Source organism: Lotus japonicus, chromosome 3, assembly GCF_012489685.1.
Source record: "Lotus japonicus ecotype B-129 chromosome 3, LjGifu_v1.2".
In the NCBI taxonomy this organism is placed as follows: domain Eukaryota; kingdom Viridiplantae; phylum Streptophyta; class Magnoliopsida; order Fabales; family Fabaceae; genus Lotus; species Lotus japonicus.
This window is the reverse complement of record NC_080043.1, coordinates 22,985,799-23,001,933: the sequence shown is the minus strand read 5'-3', so window position 1 is coordinate 23,001,933 and position 16,135 is coordinate 22,985,799. Positions and strand designations below refer to the sequence as shown.

General features: G+C 35.9%; 2 protein-coding genes across 2 annotated transcripts; one reads left to right on the top strand and one right to left on the bottom strand.

Annotated features, from left to right (window-relative positions):
- Positions 1–6,522: 6,522 nt before the first annotated feature.
- On the bottom strand, positions 6,523–8,235 carry LOC130743781 (uncharacterized). Its single transcript, XM_057596010.1, has one exon. The coding sequence runs from the start codon at positions 8,233–8,235 to the stop codon at positions 6,523–6,525; it is 1,713 nt and encodes a 570-aa protein (XP_057451993.1).
- Positions 8,236–12,714: 4,479 nt separating this feature from the next.
- Positions 12,715–15,391, top strand: LOC130748781 (probable glucuronoxylan glucuronosyltransferase IRX7). Its single transcript, XM_057602026.1, has 4 exons — positions 12,715–13,268; positions 13,363–13,724; positions 13,823–14,073; positions 14,604–15,391. Exons 1-4 carry the CDS (start codon positions 13,001–13,003, stop codon positions 15,088–15,090), a joined length of 1,368 nt encoding a protein of 455 aa, XP_057458009.1. The 5' UTR covers positions 12,715–13,000; the 3' UTR covers positions 15,091–15,391.
- Positions 15,392–16,135: the final 744 nt, after the last annotated feature.

The following is a 16,135-nucleotide window of genomic DNA, read 5'->3' as shown; positions in this document are numbered from 1 at the left end:
TATTCTTATGTTTCTTAAAATTACTACCTGACTTTATAATATACCCTTTAATTAATAAAGTTTTTTAAACTTTTAATCTTTTATTTAAAAATTTAAATTTTTAATCATGAACTAATTTTTGAACTACTTTAGTGAACCAATATTTGTTTTAGATAAGCTAATAAACTATAGTTAAGTATAGTATATTATTTAAATAGTTTATGACTAGCTTTATGAAGACATTAAATGAAAATACGTATTTGGTTCTTTAATATTTATGTCACTTTAAGATTTTGACACATGTATTAAAATTAGTTCTTTCGTTTCGTTTTATAAGACCTCCCTAAAGACATTTTTGTTGTTTTTTAAAATAAGACGCTTTATCAAATGTCAGAAAAAAAAATTATGTTTTTCCGTATATACCTCTCATGTTACCCTAACCCATCATGTCATTTATAGGGGGAAAAATTAATACAATGATAAATGGTAAATATATTAATTGAGCTCATTATAAATATTTTCTTAATAAGCGGAATTATCTGAAAGATGTATTATAAAAAGGAAAGGAAAAAGTAGTATTAATGTTCTTGTTTTTATTCAAATTATAACCTAATTTTCTCATATATCATCTATCTCTCTTAATTTTTCTATAACCATTGAAATAAGAATACAATTAGTAAAATATAATTAATTATCTCGATTAAAATTGTAAAAATTATAGATAAATAAGAGCAAACTAAAATTAAAATATTGGCAGATATATAAGAACAGATGGTATTGCACAAGAGATATTTTAGAAACATGTAAATATTTTAACTTGAATTTTTTTTTTGAAATTATTTTAACTTAAATTAATCAAAATTCAAAAACATAAAAGAATCAAAGTGATAGGCCAATTGAGCAGGGGCGGACCCACGTAGGAGTGAGGGGGTTCAGTTGAACCCCCTGAAAAAAAGAAAATTCTACTTACCCCCTGTATTGATTTTTTTTGAACCCCCTGAAAAATTTTATTTGCACCTATGACCCCACTTACACCTCTCTCTCTCTCTCTCACACACACTCACAGACAGACTCACGCTCCTCTCACCCAGTCTTTCTCTCGAAATTCACAGTCTCATTAGGTCTGGCCGCACTGAAGCAGTCGAGCACGGCGCACCGCCGGCCACCAACCCACCACCACGCCACGCCACACCACCACCACCGCGCGCCTCTCAAACTCTATATCTCACGAGAGGGTAACTCTTAGTGCTCTGAGTTGCCAGCGTTGGGAATCTGCACTCAAAGGAGTCAAGGTTTCTTTCTTTCTTATTTATTTTGGTATGAATGTGAATATGTGATGGTCAGATGGTGGATGTGGAGTTTAATTGAGTTGGTTTTGAATTTTGATGTTTTGTAGAGAAATGGGTTTACATATGTGTTTTTGTGCAATGCTAGTTTGAATGGTTTAGAAATTAGATTGATAGAAATAGAATGATAGTGTTCAGATTGATTGGGATTTAGAGGCACCAATTGAGTGGCGAGCAACTTTTGGCAGTTTTGGGTAAGAAAGTGAGGGAGAGGGAGGGGGTTCTAGAGAGATTGGGGAAAGGAATAAGATGATGATGGTGTGTTAGAGGGGGGACGGTTCCAGAGAGGGGGAGGGCTAGAGGGGGAAGGGAACACCAAATCTGGTCTTATTCTGGAGTTCCCAGTTCAGGCACAAGGTAAATTTGAGCTATTGCAGAAATGCAAAGTTTGATGTTGTGAAATTTGAGCTGTTACAGAACTGCAAAATTGGTGCTATAATGGGATTGTGGACTGAGGTGATTAATTCATACTTTAGCAAGGTCATCAATAATTCAATATATATTTGTTCTCTCTCACTTCCTGGGCTATTGTTAAGAAAATTGAAATGCTTTGTTACTGTTGGCGTGTGCTTCTTTCTCCCTGGGGCCCGTGAGTTTGTATTCATGTTTTTATCTTCTCTAAGATGTTGCAGCAACTATCTTGGTGCAGTTTCTCCACTACATCTTTGCTGGTTTCTTGTCAATTTCTATGCTATGCTGGCTTGCTCGCCTTATTGGAGATTGACTAGGTGTTGCTCTTTTCTTTTCTAGTTAGTTGTTGTACTAGATAGATTGGTTCTAGCTTTCTAGTCTTTTTGTTCTTGTTCTGTTTTTTTTTCTGTTTTTGCTTTGTATCTTCCTTTGTTGTTTAACTCACTTGAGAGAGTATGTTCTCAAGATCACTTCCTTTCTAAAATATTTTCATTTTCAAAAAAAAAACAATGTCTAGAATTATGGAACATCTTATCTGCTATACAAATTTTCACAATTATTGTTTTTCTTAACTTCAATGATTTCTTTTGTCGTCTTCTCTGTATACATGGGGTAATCTTCATGCTGTTAGACTTGTGTCTCATCTAATGAATATGGGGATTGAGATTTGGGTTTCTTCATAATTCTATTATATCCATATCCAAGAGAACCTCTACTTGATTCAAATAGCTCCGAGTTCTTTTTAAAATTAAACCTGAGAGTGATTTTTCAAGTGATTTTTTGGTTAGTGTTTTTGTGCAATGTCCCAAATGTTTTTAAGTTGTTTTTAATTATATTTTTATCGATGTGCTCATTTGAAAATTTTAAACCCCTGACCCCGGGGTCCTGGATCCGCCACTGCAATTGAGCCTTCTATGGTATATCCCACTAGGCAAAACTGATCATCAATAAAATTAAGTGGATGTCTCAATATATGATATGAAATATTTAATTTGGTTGAATTGATAGGAATAGAAATCCTAATCAATGTCAATTTGCTAAGGGTACGTACGGTGGTTAGAGAGAGTTAGAGGAAAATCAAAGTGACTTAACATTTCCTAATGAAGAGAACCAAAATGCATAATTGGAGTATTGGACACGGTTTTGGGCATCAAGTGAGATAAACGACGTCACATTTGTGATTTGTCGCATTGCTCCGGCTGGACATGGCATCGCATGTGAGGAATTTTGATGGCTTAGTCGTCATAGTTGCTTGGATTGATACTCCCACTATGTCCTAGCTAATTTCTTCCTTTTATTTTATTTTATAATAATCTTCTGATGTTAACAATACAACTCCAAACAAATCCTTTCATAATTACTACTCATTCCATTCTTTATTATCTATAATTATTTATTAAAAAAACTATAATTATTTATAGGGAAAAATTATTCATATTTATATGTTCACTTACAATTTTAAGATAAAATTAATTCAATGACCTCGGACTTTTGGAGATTAGTCATCAACTATCGCTGAGAAGATAGTTTTAATACCTACCAAAAAAAAATCTTAATAATGCAATTAAATGCCAAAAACCATTAAAGGGATTGGTTTTTATGCATTGGGCACCGTGAGGAATTTCTATATGCTAAGGTCCCCTCACGAGACACAATTGTGTTTGTTTTGGAAAAAGGGTGAAATACTGAAATTAGAAAAAGAAAGATGCATAAGAATCCAGGTGAAATCTGATAATTATGGATATTGTCCATCACAATGACAGTGATTAAAGACGAAACAAGAGAATCCTAATGAGATTAGGGTAATGGAATGCGCATCATTGTCTAAACAAACGCCAAAAAGAAAGGATTAGCACAGTTATCAAGCATCAATATTTGGAAGTTGGAACAAAGTACCTAGGAGGAGGAGGTCCCACACGGACACGGTTTCTCTATAAGACACTGCTTTTAGCTCAATGAAGAACATGGATGAAATTGTGGGATTGACTTTGAGTCACACATATCACATGGTTGGACAAATTTTTTTGAAATCCACATGGTTGCACAATTTGTAATCACTTGTCATGAGAAAGACAAAGGAGGACTAATTTACTAGGGGACATAAGGGTTGGGAGGGTAAATGGTGAAGGGTCCAAGATTCGAATCGGGATGACTAATTTACTAATAATCCCAACAACTAATTGTCTATTAAAAAAAAAACTTGTCGAGAGAAAGGTCACGCTTGGCTTGAAGACCGTTTTTTTTTTCTTTTCTTTATCAAAGTATTGTCAAAATTAATAACACTACAAAAACTGATAAATTGCTCTATGGTCAATGTATTAAGTGGTAGGTGACTGACTGACTAAAGAGTTTTTTCATTCACAAAAGTTGATATTCTAATTTCCAACCACTTACTTAAGGGATAAAGTGTTAAATCACTATGTCAATCCCACTTAAATCAGTTTTGTTTAAAAGTTGAACAATAATTTGTGCTGTCTCATTTTTTTTGTCTTTTTCGTTAATTTTATGTTCATGACTTTTTGGATCAAACGACTTGTCCAAATCGTTTTTGTTTTTGTTTTTGGTCAATGACCTCCAAAATCTCAAACAAATCTTTACTGGCCCATAAGATCAAAACAACAAGAGCTTAGCTCTGTCTTTTGTTATTGCGATGTGGGCTTCTCATGTGGTGTTTGGACCTTCAATGTTGTCCTGCCTCTTTGTTTCCTTGGATGAAGATTGAGAAAAAAATAAAGCCCATATAACTTCTAACCGGAGAATGAGTGATTTTTTTATCAAAAAAAAAAAAATTAAACCAAATTTCTTATATTCTTTCTATGAAGTTCTTTACCTAAGCAATGACGAGTATAGTAGGCTAAATGTGAGAGCCTGTTTTACACTTTGAAGATAAAGATTTGTGAGCTTACAAGATACTAGATCTAGCTTCGAATACTTAAAGTAAGGGGAAGTACAAAACATAAGTGGGTCTAAGGCACTGACCAAGAAGATAAAGCATCATGTTTCTTATGCTTCAAATTAGGGTTTCTACGCGGGAGAGGGAACGATGCACACCAAGAGAAGACGAAAATGGAAAGACATAGAATCTTCAGAAGATTATCCATAAAGCTCATTCAGTTGCCCAATGAAGGTCCTCCTCTTCAATTCCTAATTTCTCTCCTCCACCTTCCAGCAAATTGATTAGGTAACAATAGTCTCTTCCTCTGCAATGCTGGTTTAATTCACTCTTCTTAAATTCTTGGTGTCCCTTATTAGTGTTGTCTTCCGTATAGGAGGGGGAGCAGAGATCCAGATCGAAGGGAATGTTCCTCTTTTGCAGAGATCAGTGGTTGTGTGGGCAGTGTTGTTTCGTTCTTGAGGAACCTCATCCAATTTATACTCTCCCTTCATACTTCAATCAACGTTAGGTTATCATATTCAAATCATGTGACGTTAGTCAAATTAATCATTTCGTTAGTTTAAGTTTCGGTCAACTAACCTTCTTGCATGGCATGGTTGTGTGTCAATTATTTTCTGTCCCTTTTGAGACATCATGCGATGATAAATGAGTCATTAGCACAACACCTAAGCCCATCAAGTGCACACGCTTAAGGATTTGGAAGACTGTGTCTTTCTCGAGCTATCGTGTGACGATGACTCGATCATTTGTCATTGCACTTCTTAAGCCTATCAAGCGCATATGCTTGAGGGTTTGGAGGGTTGTGTCCCTCCCAATCCTTCACATGGTGATGACCCGGTCATTCACTTCTACCAAAGTACATCTTGAACCCTAAGGGTCTGCTTCCCTTAGTAACCTAAGGAACCCTAGAGTTTGGGGATAACGTTTTCAAAAAAAAAGAAATGACAAGGTTGAGATTCAAACCAGAAACCTCAAGCATGGGTAGAGGTGGGTGGGGTAACCGCTAGGCCAAAGCTTGTTGAATAAATAAGTGCATCAATTAATATTTATAACTTCATATCAACTTAACATAAAAAAACATCATATCAAATTTTTTAACAACGATATATAATATTTACTAACCAATGTAACTTTTATTTTCACTAAGGTATTTCACGTCGACAAATCCCTCGACACTTTAAGATCACATACTATTTAATTGGTGGTTTTTTTATTCGAACCGATGGTTTACTTGATTACATAAGTGCACAGCATAATATTTTTATTTATAGGACAAAGATGTCAAAAATAATTTATAATTTATTGATTGTTATTATTTGCATGTTTTTGTTAATTCATTTTGTTGTTAAAAAATAAAATTAGTTGCATGTTTTTGGAAAAAAATGTTCTTATTTGCATTTTTTTATTAATTTAGAACCACTAGACCGAAATACGCAATTTCTTTGGTACTCATTCAAAAGTGAAGGGTTCCATACCTTAAGTCATTTTTCTCTAAACTAATTTTTTAAATATTTAGTCATTTTCATGGTAAAAATTGAATTAAACGGTCCACCAAAATATTATTCTTTATTTGATCACTTAATTGATTTTATCATTTTCTAAATTTCAATTGGTTTATTCTTGTTATCCTTTTTTAATGTGATAATATATATTTATTATATGGATCATTTCACTTAAATAATTAAATAAAAAATGTCCAATGTAAAATAAAGTAACCACTTGAGTACAGGACCAAAAGTGTGTCAGACTAATGGATCCTTTTTCTTGTTCACCAAAAAATATTAAATAAAAAGGAAATTTCCATACATGAAAAGAAAAAAAAAATATATCTACATGTTTTGCCTCAAATGACTTCATAACAAACTTTATGTCTATATCCTCAATGTCTTTTCACCGAGCTGAGGATGAAGATGTTTGTTCCTCTGCATTATTGTTAGGAGGATCTCTAAACCTCTTATAAATATCTCCCTCATAAAATCTCTTAGTTCTTTCCATCAAAATTTGAGAAACAAAACCTCCAAGAATTGCAACCGATGCCAAAACCGTGAAAGAGTCTTTGAAACAAACCTCCCCTGAACATATCATGTTCCCAACACCTGCACCTTCTACTATCAAACTATCTGACATCCTCTCATAATTAGGCTGCACAATCTTCGCATTCAAGAGGTAAGCACCAAGAGGACTCGCTGATTGTCCACAATTGAACAATGTTGAGAAGTGCTTGAGCCCGAAAAGCTCCGAAATGATCGCGTTCACCAATGGCAATTGCGAACCAAATGAGAATCCAATGATCACACACGCCACGTAAATGGACCCGTTAAAGGGAAATGCAATGAGAATGTAGCCAACGCTCGACAAAGCTAACATAAATGTTAGCATCACGGGGCGTGGGATTTTGTATTTGCGAAGCAAATACTCCGAGACGAAGCCAGAGAAAACTCTCCCAACATAGTTCCATATGTTTAGAAGGGATGAAAATGCTTGTATGGTTCTTGAAGGGTACCCCAATGCCTCACCAATTCGCTCTAAGTTGTTTATAGCGGTTAGTCCTGTCCCTATTCCACAAGCTGTTGTTATGAACAAATACATCATGTCCATGCTTAGAATTGCTTGTAAAATTGTGTGGTCTTCACCTCTTCCGGGTTTGTTGAATATTTTGTCGAAAAACGATGACATTTCACTTGAATTTCCATGTTCATAACCATTCACTTTGGGTTGAATCTGAATCGCTCTAGGGACATTCTCAATGTTGGTTTTGTTGTAAGAATTGTTTATAGTCCAATCAAAATGCTCTTCTCTAATGGAGATTAGAAGAGGGAGAACAAAGAGCATCACAAAAACCACCATGGCACATCCTGCATACCCCACTTGAGAGAATTCAACATGTTTTTGAATAATTGTAAAGGCCATCACAAACATTGCCATGGCAATTGAAACATAGAGGTAATGGTAGAACACCCTCATCTCCTGAGGCTGCCTCACAAACTTCTTTTCGCGGAACGCGAACATGAGCACGAGATTAATGACGGCTGGGAACCATGCGATGAACAAGATTAACGATTTCAAGTCATTTCCGCCAAGGGCATGGTGAATTTGCATGAAGATAGGTCCGCTTAATCCAATGTAGCTTTTTAAGAGACCCAGCACAACACCCCTACTTTCTGGGAAGTTTCTGACACTTGTGACAATGGCTCTTGTGCCTGAAAAATTAGGGGCATTGGCTCCAATGAAAATGTAGAAACACATTTGCCATAACTCAGGTCTAGCTACTCTTTGTGTAACAGCCAACCATATCATGAAGTAAGCCCAGAAATTCATCCCTGCACTGAGAAGAAGGAGAAGCCATGATGGGGCTATCTCAGCAAAAAGGCCATTCATGACAGCAAAGTTTGCACCAAAGTCTTTGTAAAATGTCAAGTATCTGAGTTCTGATTGATCATATCCTAGGCTAAGAGCTATCTCTGTTGAATAGATTCCAAACAAGTACATTGTTCCACTCCCTGCCATGATTAGAAATGCTGCATAGAGAGAAAACCATCTACCTCTCATTCTGTGTAATGCAAAATCAGAAGATTGGCCATGGCTGCTGCCTCTGCTAGCCATGGCTAATTAACTTTTGGAAAAACGGTTTTTGAAATTGAATTGAACAAGGTTTAAATTTTCTTAAGATATTGGTTAATGAAAAGGGGCATGCAAAATGCTAAAGGCATTGGAAAATTGGTGCTTGATGTCAAGCAAGAATGAACTGTGTTCAACATTGAAACCTGAATGATGTTTGAAACATTATTAAAGTAGTTAGGATCAGGGTAACAACATAGCAGGATGTTAAGGGGTGTGATGATGCAATGTTAGTTTCAAGTTTGTTGGCACAACTGTGTATCTATCTATAACATTAACAACATAGCAGCAACACTTTTCTTTTTTGGGAGTTCTTAACAAATAACAACAAATAAACACAAAAAATAAAAAAATTTAAGAACAGGCATTCTGCTTCATTTCCAGAGCAAGACTCAATATGGGTTATTAAAATAAAATGTTTTTTCATAATATTTTAAAATTATTTTTCTGCACTAAATTCCCCGGAAAATATCCATTGACCATTCCATTTTGAAAATACTGGTTGTGGCTCTAAGCTTCATATACCAACATGACACCAAAGAAAGACACACATGCAACAAGTGAGTTAGCTGCTGAGGTTGTTGTTGAGATGCAATCCCTTTGGCTTCATAGTATATATCCCTGATTTCCTCCTCCATATAAATGTAATCACAGAAGAAATATACTAATGGAGGCCCCACACAAGCCACTCCCTCAAATCAAAACCCAAGCAAAGGTATAAATTACCATTAATCATTTGCCAGCATCTTTAAGTTCAATTCAATATTCCTCTTTAGTCTTGATCAGCTTTGTGGATCACTCTAATTTCCCACATGCACATATGGGAACATGTTCCCAATTTCCAAAGGCTATTTTCATTGACCTTTTTCCTCTAATAATTGGAGAGGGAGATTCATCTTTATATAACATGTTCAGGTTCAGCATGTGCTCGCACAGCTCAGACCGCAGTGTTGTGGGGTCTATTGGGACCTTTTCCAACTCAAACTCCTCCTCACTAGAGCGGTCCATCCTTTAATAGTTCCTAGTTTGATTATTGTTTCTTCTTAATTCATTGCATCATTTGCATGACTTTCCACTTTATCAAAAGATCCTAGTTCCTTTTGAGGAATATTAGCCATGCACAAATTCTGTATTTAATGGACATTGCTTCATCTCCATCTGCCATAACACTAGAGATTATAATGATTGAACTGTCAAATGGACTTATTTAATATGTGTGACAGTGCTTCACTAAGGCATGTGAGTTTTCATTCAAGGTATCCTAATTGTCAAATTGGACAGTAACATGTGTTTCGGTCAGCTAAATAACCATTTAGTTGATTTTTATTTTTTTTAACAAACAGTTTTATTAAATTGAGAAACAACATTACAAAAGAAAAATGGTCCTTTTGAGGGCCCAAATAGGGGCACCCCAAATAGGACTCTCCCTATTATAATCTTGTTTGGCTAATCCATCTGCAAAAACATTTGCTTTTCTATATATATGGCTAACATCTACATAATAAACTTCGACTTGAAGAAAATCAATGACATTAAGCTTGTTAATTAGCTTCAACGGTCTAGATGAGACATTGCTTACCCACCCCATAGCTATTGAAGAATCACTTTCAGTGGACAAGTTTTTTACATTGAACTCCTTGCAGAATTTTAAAGCACACAAGATCGCTTCAACCTCGGCTTCGAAGGCCAATTTTCTTCCGATTTCTATTGAGAAACATCCCAGTACTAAACCATCACCATTCCTAAGCACTCCGCCAACACCAGTATCCCCGGGGTTGCCTTTAGAAGTGTCATCCACATTGAATTTTAGAAAATCTCTTCGCGGAAAAACCCAAACGGCAAATCTTCACCATCCATTTAGTTCATGTTTTGGTCGGTTTAAATGACTACATGATAAACAAGTTGGTCGATTACAATTAATGACCAAACACATAATTTTCACTTTTCTAAATAACTGACTCAACATGAAGCTAAATTGTTAGAATTGTGATCAAGTCCGTTTAAACAAGGCTAAAACCTCTATACGACCTAAGTGACAGGTTAACAAACAGTGAATTGCCTCAGCTAGATCAGCGGCGGAACAATATATAAACAAGTTTGATCACACTGTAAGGAATAATATAATTCATTTACTCTCGCATTGCTTCTTTTGACTTTAAAATCATTTGTCTGATCTTGAGGTGACTTAAATATCGAAGTATCTTTTGTAAGTATCACTCGTCATAAATTCTCAATGCTTAGCCGCATTCAAGAAGATAAACACGCAATTCTTTTTTGGTAAATTATGTGGTACCCTTAATTTTTGTTGGGTATGATACCCGTATTAAATAATTTAATAGATTATTATCATGTTATTCAAGGTAAATACTACATATTTAGATTTTACTTTACTTATCAATTAACTCCATCTCATGAAATTCATTTTTTAATGAAAAATGAACGATTGGTGGAAACGAATGATGATGATGGTGATGCGCGTAAAATGACTATGGTTGACGGATGAACAATGCTCAGAAAACACAACTCGCAAATCCCACGTCCCTAAGAATGGAACACTGCATTACTAAGATATAACAAAATTAAAATTTTAACCGGTACGTAAGTCTTTATTATCGAACCAACTCATTTCGAGTATCACGTCTTAATCTAGCTTAAGGTACCACAACAAACACCTTTTTTTAAGGAATTAAGATAATTTTCCCACCAACGATGCTACTATATTTAATTATTTATTCTTACCATAGTTTATGAAGCTAATTGTTAGAGTCTCACATTGGTTAGAGATGTGGTCAATCAAGCACTTATAAATGGTAGTGCAAACCTCAACTCTTGAGCTAGCTTTTAGAGTTAAGTTAGGTCTCCCTAATTTTAATATGATATCAGAGCCTATCATAGATCCATTTGTTGACTCCTTGTATTTGGGTCACCCGTTTCATTCCACGCTCCAGAAGTCTAACCCTGGACATGAGGGAGTGTGTTAGAGTCTCACATTGGTTAGAGATGTGGTCAAACAAGTACTTATAAATGGTAATGTAAACCTCAACTCTTGAGCTAGCGTTTGAGTTAAGTTAAATCTCCATAATTTTAATACTAATGAATCATACATATCATAAGAATTGAAATACATGTATTCTTGAGAACCGTGGTTAATTAGCTACAACAAATTACTCTGAAGATATATCACACCATTGTCGTGTGAGTTAGTATATTACAGCATGTCGTTACATTTGTATCAAGAACTTTGCAATATTATATATGTTGATTACTTGATTTTATTGCTTAACAATGTTTATTTACTAGTTATACTAATATTAGCAGCCTTTTTTTTTATTTTGACCTTTTTTAGATTGTAGTAGCCACAATTTCTTTCTTTCATTCTCAAATTTTATTGTTTACTTACAATTTTTTCTCCATCACTGTCAAATTTCTATGTCCTTGAAATGTTTAATCCAAATTCCAATCTCATTTCGAACATTTTCAACTGTTTGTTTATGCATGTTCATGCAATTAATTGTTGCTAGTCTTAATTGGGTTGGGTGTGATAAGAACTACTACTAGTAAATTGAAGCTAGCATCTTATGATTCTTATCCACCCATCACTTATTGATAAAAGAAAAAAGGAAAGGTTTTTTAATAGTAGAGAATTAAAAACCTCCATGTTCTGTTTTATTCTGGAATAATTATACATACACACCTCTTTTTGAGGTGTAAGAGGTGGAATGAGGAGAGAGATAGGAAGAAAGAAAAAAGTAAGAAAGAGAAAGTATGAGATGTGATAGATGATAAGAGGAGAGAGATAGAAACAAAAAGAGGTGGAAATGAAGTGTTTTAAAAATGAGGTGTGTATATATCATTACTCTTTATTCTGCCTTCATAATTGCACAGCATCAAATGCAATCTACGGCTTTCAACCACAGGATTTAGCTTCATTAGCTGTGCTATCTTCCTTTGAGGTCGTGGTAATGGTATCATGTTCCTCTCATTATTATAAACCATAGTGATAAGTCTTATTTTATGTTTGCACTTAAGGCATTCCGCAATCTGCTTAGCTAGCTGTCAGTCATGAATCTAATTCTTTGAGATTTGGAAATTCTATTAAATAGGTAAAACTTTCTTAATAAATCATTCTTCATACATATTATTCAGTGATCAAAATGTGTTAGGACTTATTGTGACTAATAATTATTCTTATATTATGATTCTTATTATCTCATTAGATAATCGTTAATAACAAAGCTACAAACAAGTTCTAAAAGTATCATATTGAACTGTTGATGGCCAATCCGGTTATTTGAGAGGACAAATACTGATCAGAGGACCAAAAGCAGCATAGTAACCGATACATACGCCGAGTTACATTCTGATCCATCACCACGTGACTCAAACATAACCAATCTCTCTTCATCTCTCTTTCTACCCTACCCTGTTTTTCAACATTGATTAAAATTAAATGCACATTCAAAGAACCAGAATATAAAACTCAAAACCCTATAAGAAAATCACTAAATGCTGCAACTGTTTTCGTTTGAACATGGAGTATTAGTTAAGTGAAATCCCCATTTGTTTATTCTAGGTGCAAAAACGATTTGCCAACAAACTTATACCTTCTTCTTAGTCCTTCACTTCTTCCCCTTTCTCTTCTCCTATCACTGTTTCTTTGTCTCCACTTCTTCTCAGACCAGAATCCGAAAGCTCTCTCTCAACTACCACCACTGCCACACCCTTTCACTTTCTTTGGATTTTAAATGCAATGTCGGAACTCAAGAGACCCTCAAAGAACAGAGGCTTCTATGTGAGGATGAAGCTCCTGCAAAAAAATGGATTCAAGCCTCAACAAGACAGCAGAACATGCTGCTTCTACTCATATTACAAATGGATTCTCTGGCTTTCTCTTTCCCTCTATTTCTTCACCTCATTTCTCATCAGCAACGACCCCAACAACACCCCACCACCAATCTCAAACTCCAAATCCAGCGTTGTTCCCTCTCGTACCCTTTTCGAATCCACCAACACTTCAGGTAACTAACAGAGTACAAACCCTTCAGCATTTTCAGTTTCAGATTAACACAGTTTGCATTGTTCTGATTTTCTTGATGACCCATTTCGTTGCAGGGGTGCTGAACGATTTGAAGGTCTTCATCTACGATCTCCCTTCCAAATACAACACCGATTGGCTCGTGAATGAGAGATGCAGAACGCATTTATTCGCCTCAGAGGTTGCCATTCACAGAGCATTGTTGACGAGCAATGTTCGAACGCTCGACCCACATGAAGCTGATTTCTTCTTCGTCCCCGTCTACGTTTCCTGCAACTTCAGCACCGTCAATGGCTTCCCGGCGATCGGTCACGCACGCTCGCTCATCAACTCCGCGGTTCAGCTCATCTCCGGCGAGCACCCGTTCTGGAACAGAAGCAGAGGCTCCGACCACGTCTTTGTTGCTTCCCATGACTTCGGAGCATGCTTCCACACCATGGTGCGTCAATCAAACACAACCCAAAATGCCCGTTTCACAAATGTTGTATAAATCAAACTTTTTGTGCTGATTTTTTTGTTGTTTTTCGTTTTGTGAAGGAGCATGTGGCGATGGCTGATGGGATTCCAGAAATGTTGAAGAACTCGATTGTGTTGCAGACGTTCGGCGTTGTTCACCAGCATCCGTGTCAGGACGTTGAGAATGTGGTGATTCCACCTTACGTTTCGCCGGAAAGTGTGAGCAGAACGCTGGAGAAAGCTCCGGTGAATGGCCGGCGAGACATTTTGGCGTTTTTCCGGGGGAAAATGGAGGTTCATCCTAAGAATATTAGTGGACGATTTTACAGCAAGTAAGTAAATACGACCCCACAAATCATTGATTACCTTAATTATTTGATTTGGAGCGCTGTGAAACTCTCCATTTACACAATTCAATCATGGTGCAGTTGTGTAAATGATTTAAGAAAAACTTATGTTAAATTACCATAATCCTAGATACACTAATGATATTTAAGATAAATGAATTAGAAATTCTCCTTATTTTAAATATCATCAATCCACTTAAAATTTGAGTGATTTAATCTAAATTTTTTTGAATGTGCATGTAGACAAGCCCTATAATAGTTGTCGCTATGTTTTGTTACTTGTCTAGTCTAAGTGATACTGAATTGTGTAAGTGGGTGTTCGCACCATGGCAAATTAGATGTAACGTCAAAATTTGAGGACTAGAACTAATATTTAGTCTATATTTTCAGGGACCAAAACATATTTAAGTCATAATTATAATAGTAATAATAATGCATCTAATCAAAGTTGTAATCATTACTAACTATTGGTGAACTGAATTGAGTAATTGACCCATGTTTTTTGTTTTATGAAGGCAAGTGCGGACGACTATATGGCGAAGGTTCAACAATGACTGGCGGTTTTACCTGCGAAGGCAGAGGTTTGCCGGTTACCAGATGGAAATCGCGCGGTCAGTTTTCTGTTTGTGTCCGCTAGGGTGGGCCCCGTGGAGTCCTCGACTGGTTGAGTCAGTTGCATTGGGGTGCATACCGGTGATCATCGCAGATGGTATCCGGTTACCGTTCTCCTCCGCGGTGCGGTGGCCGGAGATATCACTAACAGTGGCGGAGAAAGATGTTGGGAGGCTAGACCGGATCCTGGAGCGCGTGGTTGCCACGAACCTCAGCGTGATTCAATGGAACCTGTGGGACCCGAAGACAAGGCAAGCGTTACTTTTCAACAATGAAGTCCAGGTTGGCGATGCCACATGGCAGGTCTTGTTGAGTCTGAGTCAGAAGCTCGGTAGGTCCCACCGGAGGTCCATTAATACGGTTTCTGGCGAATTGAAGAGCGACACGTGATGGGTTGTGATTGGAGGAGAAGTTTGGTTCCAGCGTGGATTTGGTGTTATTGCATGGGGAGCAATAATGAATGTGGATGACAGCTGCAACTTTCTTTGGCTTTATCGATCAAGGAATCTGGTAAAGACATGGTGGGGCCCGTGCGGGAACATGGAATGGAAGAGTAGATCAATTTATTTAAGATTTGGTTCCAGTGTTCTTGATGAGATGCCCAGCATTTATTCGATTTTTTTCTTAATTTTTTTGTAAAATCATTTTTTGCTGTATATAAATTAGTACTACTAGAATTAAGATTTTCTTACATGCTTGTAGTTATCTTAGATTTAAGCATCATTCTCTCACACTTAATTTTTCAAAATAAAATAAAAAGAAATAGAGATGGAGTACTGAATTCAATAAATTATTGTAGGGTCTAATAGCTGAAATATGAATAAATTATACTAGTACTAGTAATAAATGGTTTTAATTTATTGGGGTTGCTGGAATTTGGAGAGTGAAATGATTGATTATCGTGGGAAGTGTCAGAACTTGAAAATTGTTTGTTTTGGGAAGTAGTGTTGGAGTCAGTGGTCTAGTCACGGGTATGGTGGTACTATGGTATTTGTAAGGGTGTCAGAAGAATCAAACGCAAAGAGATGAAGAGAATCCAACTGTGCGATTGGGAATGGGAAGGAAGTACGCACTTTTTTTTTTTTATAAGCAATATGAACTATATTGAAGCGAAGCACAAGGGGTACTTTGACCCAACACAAAAAGGAAGAGAATAATTCTCTCCGGTTAATTAAAATGGGAGGTTTTGGGCTCTTGGCTTTGTTTAAAAATAATTGCTCGGGCCTTCTCTCAAATTTATCTCCCGTTCATTATACCCAAAAAATTAAAAAATTTAGTACCCTTTTACTAAATTATATTTTGTGAATTAATTAGATAAAAATAATTGAATATTTTTACCCATTTTCCCACGAGTATAATTTATTACTATGTCACATAGTATAAATAATTACATTATTTTAATTTAAATTAAATTTTATTTTTGGATGTGAAGAAA

Bases quoted from the DNA above. Each gene is read 5' to 3' on its own strand.
- LOC130748781 (XM_057602026.1), top strand. From the start codon at position 13,001: ATGTCGGAACTCAAGAGACCCTCAAAGAACAGAGGCTTCTATGTGAGG. The intron at 13,725-13,822 runs GTGCGTCAATCA...CGTTTTGTGAAG, and splicing joins GAGCATGCTTCCACACCATG to GAGCATGTGGCGATGGCTGA. The intron at 14,074-14,603 runs GTAAGTAAATAC...TGTTTTATGAAG, and splicing joins AGTGGACGATTTTACAGCAA to GCAAGTGCGGACGACTATAT.
- LOC130743781 (XM_057596010.1), bottom strand. From the start codon at position 8,235: ATGGCTAGCAGAGGCAGCAGCCATGGCCAATCTTCTGATTTTGCATTA.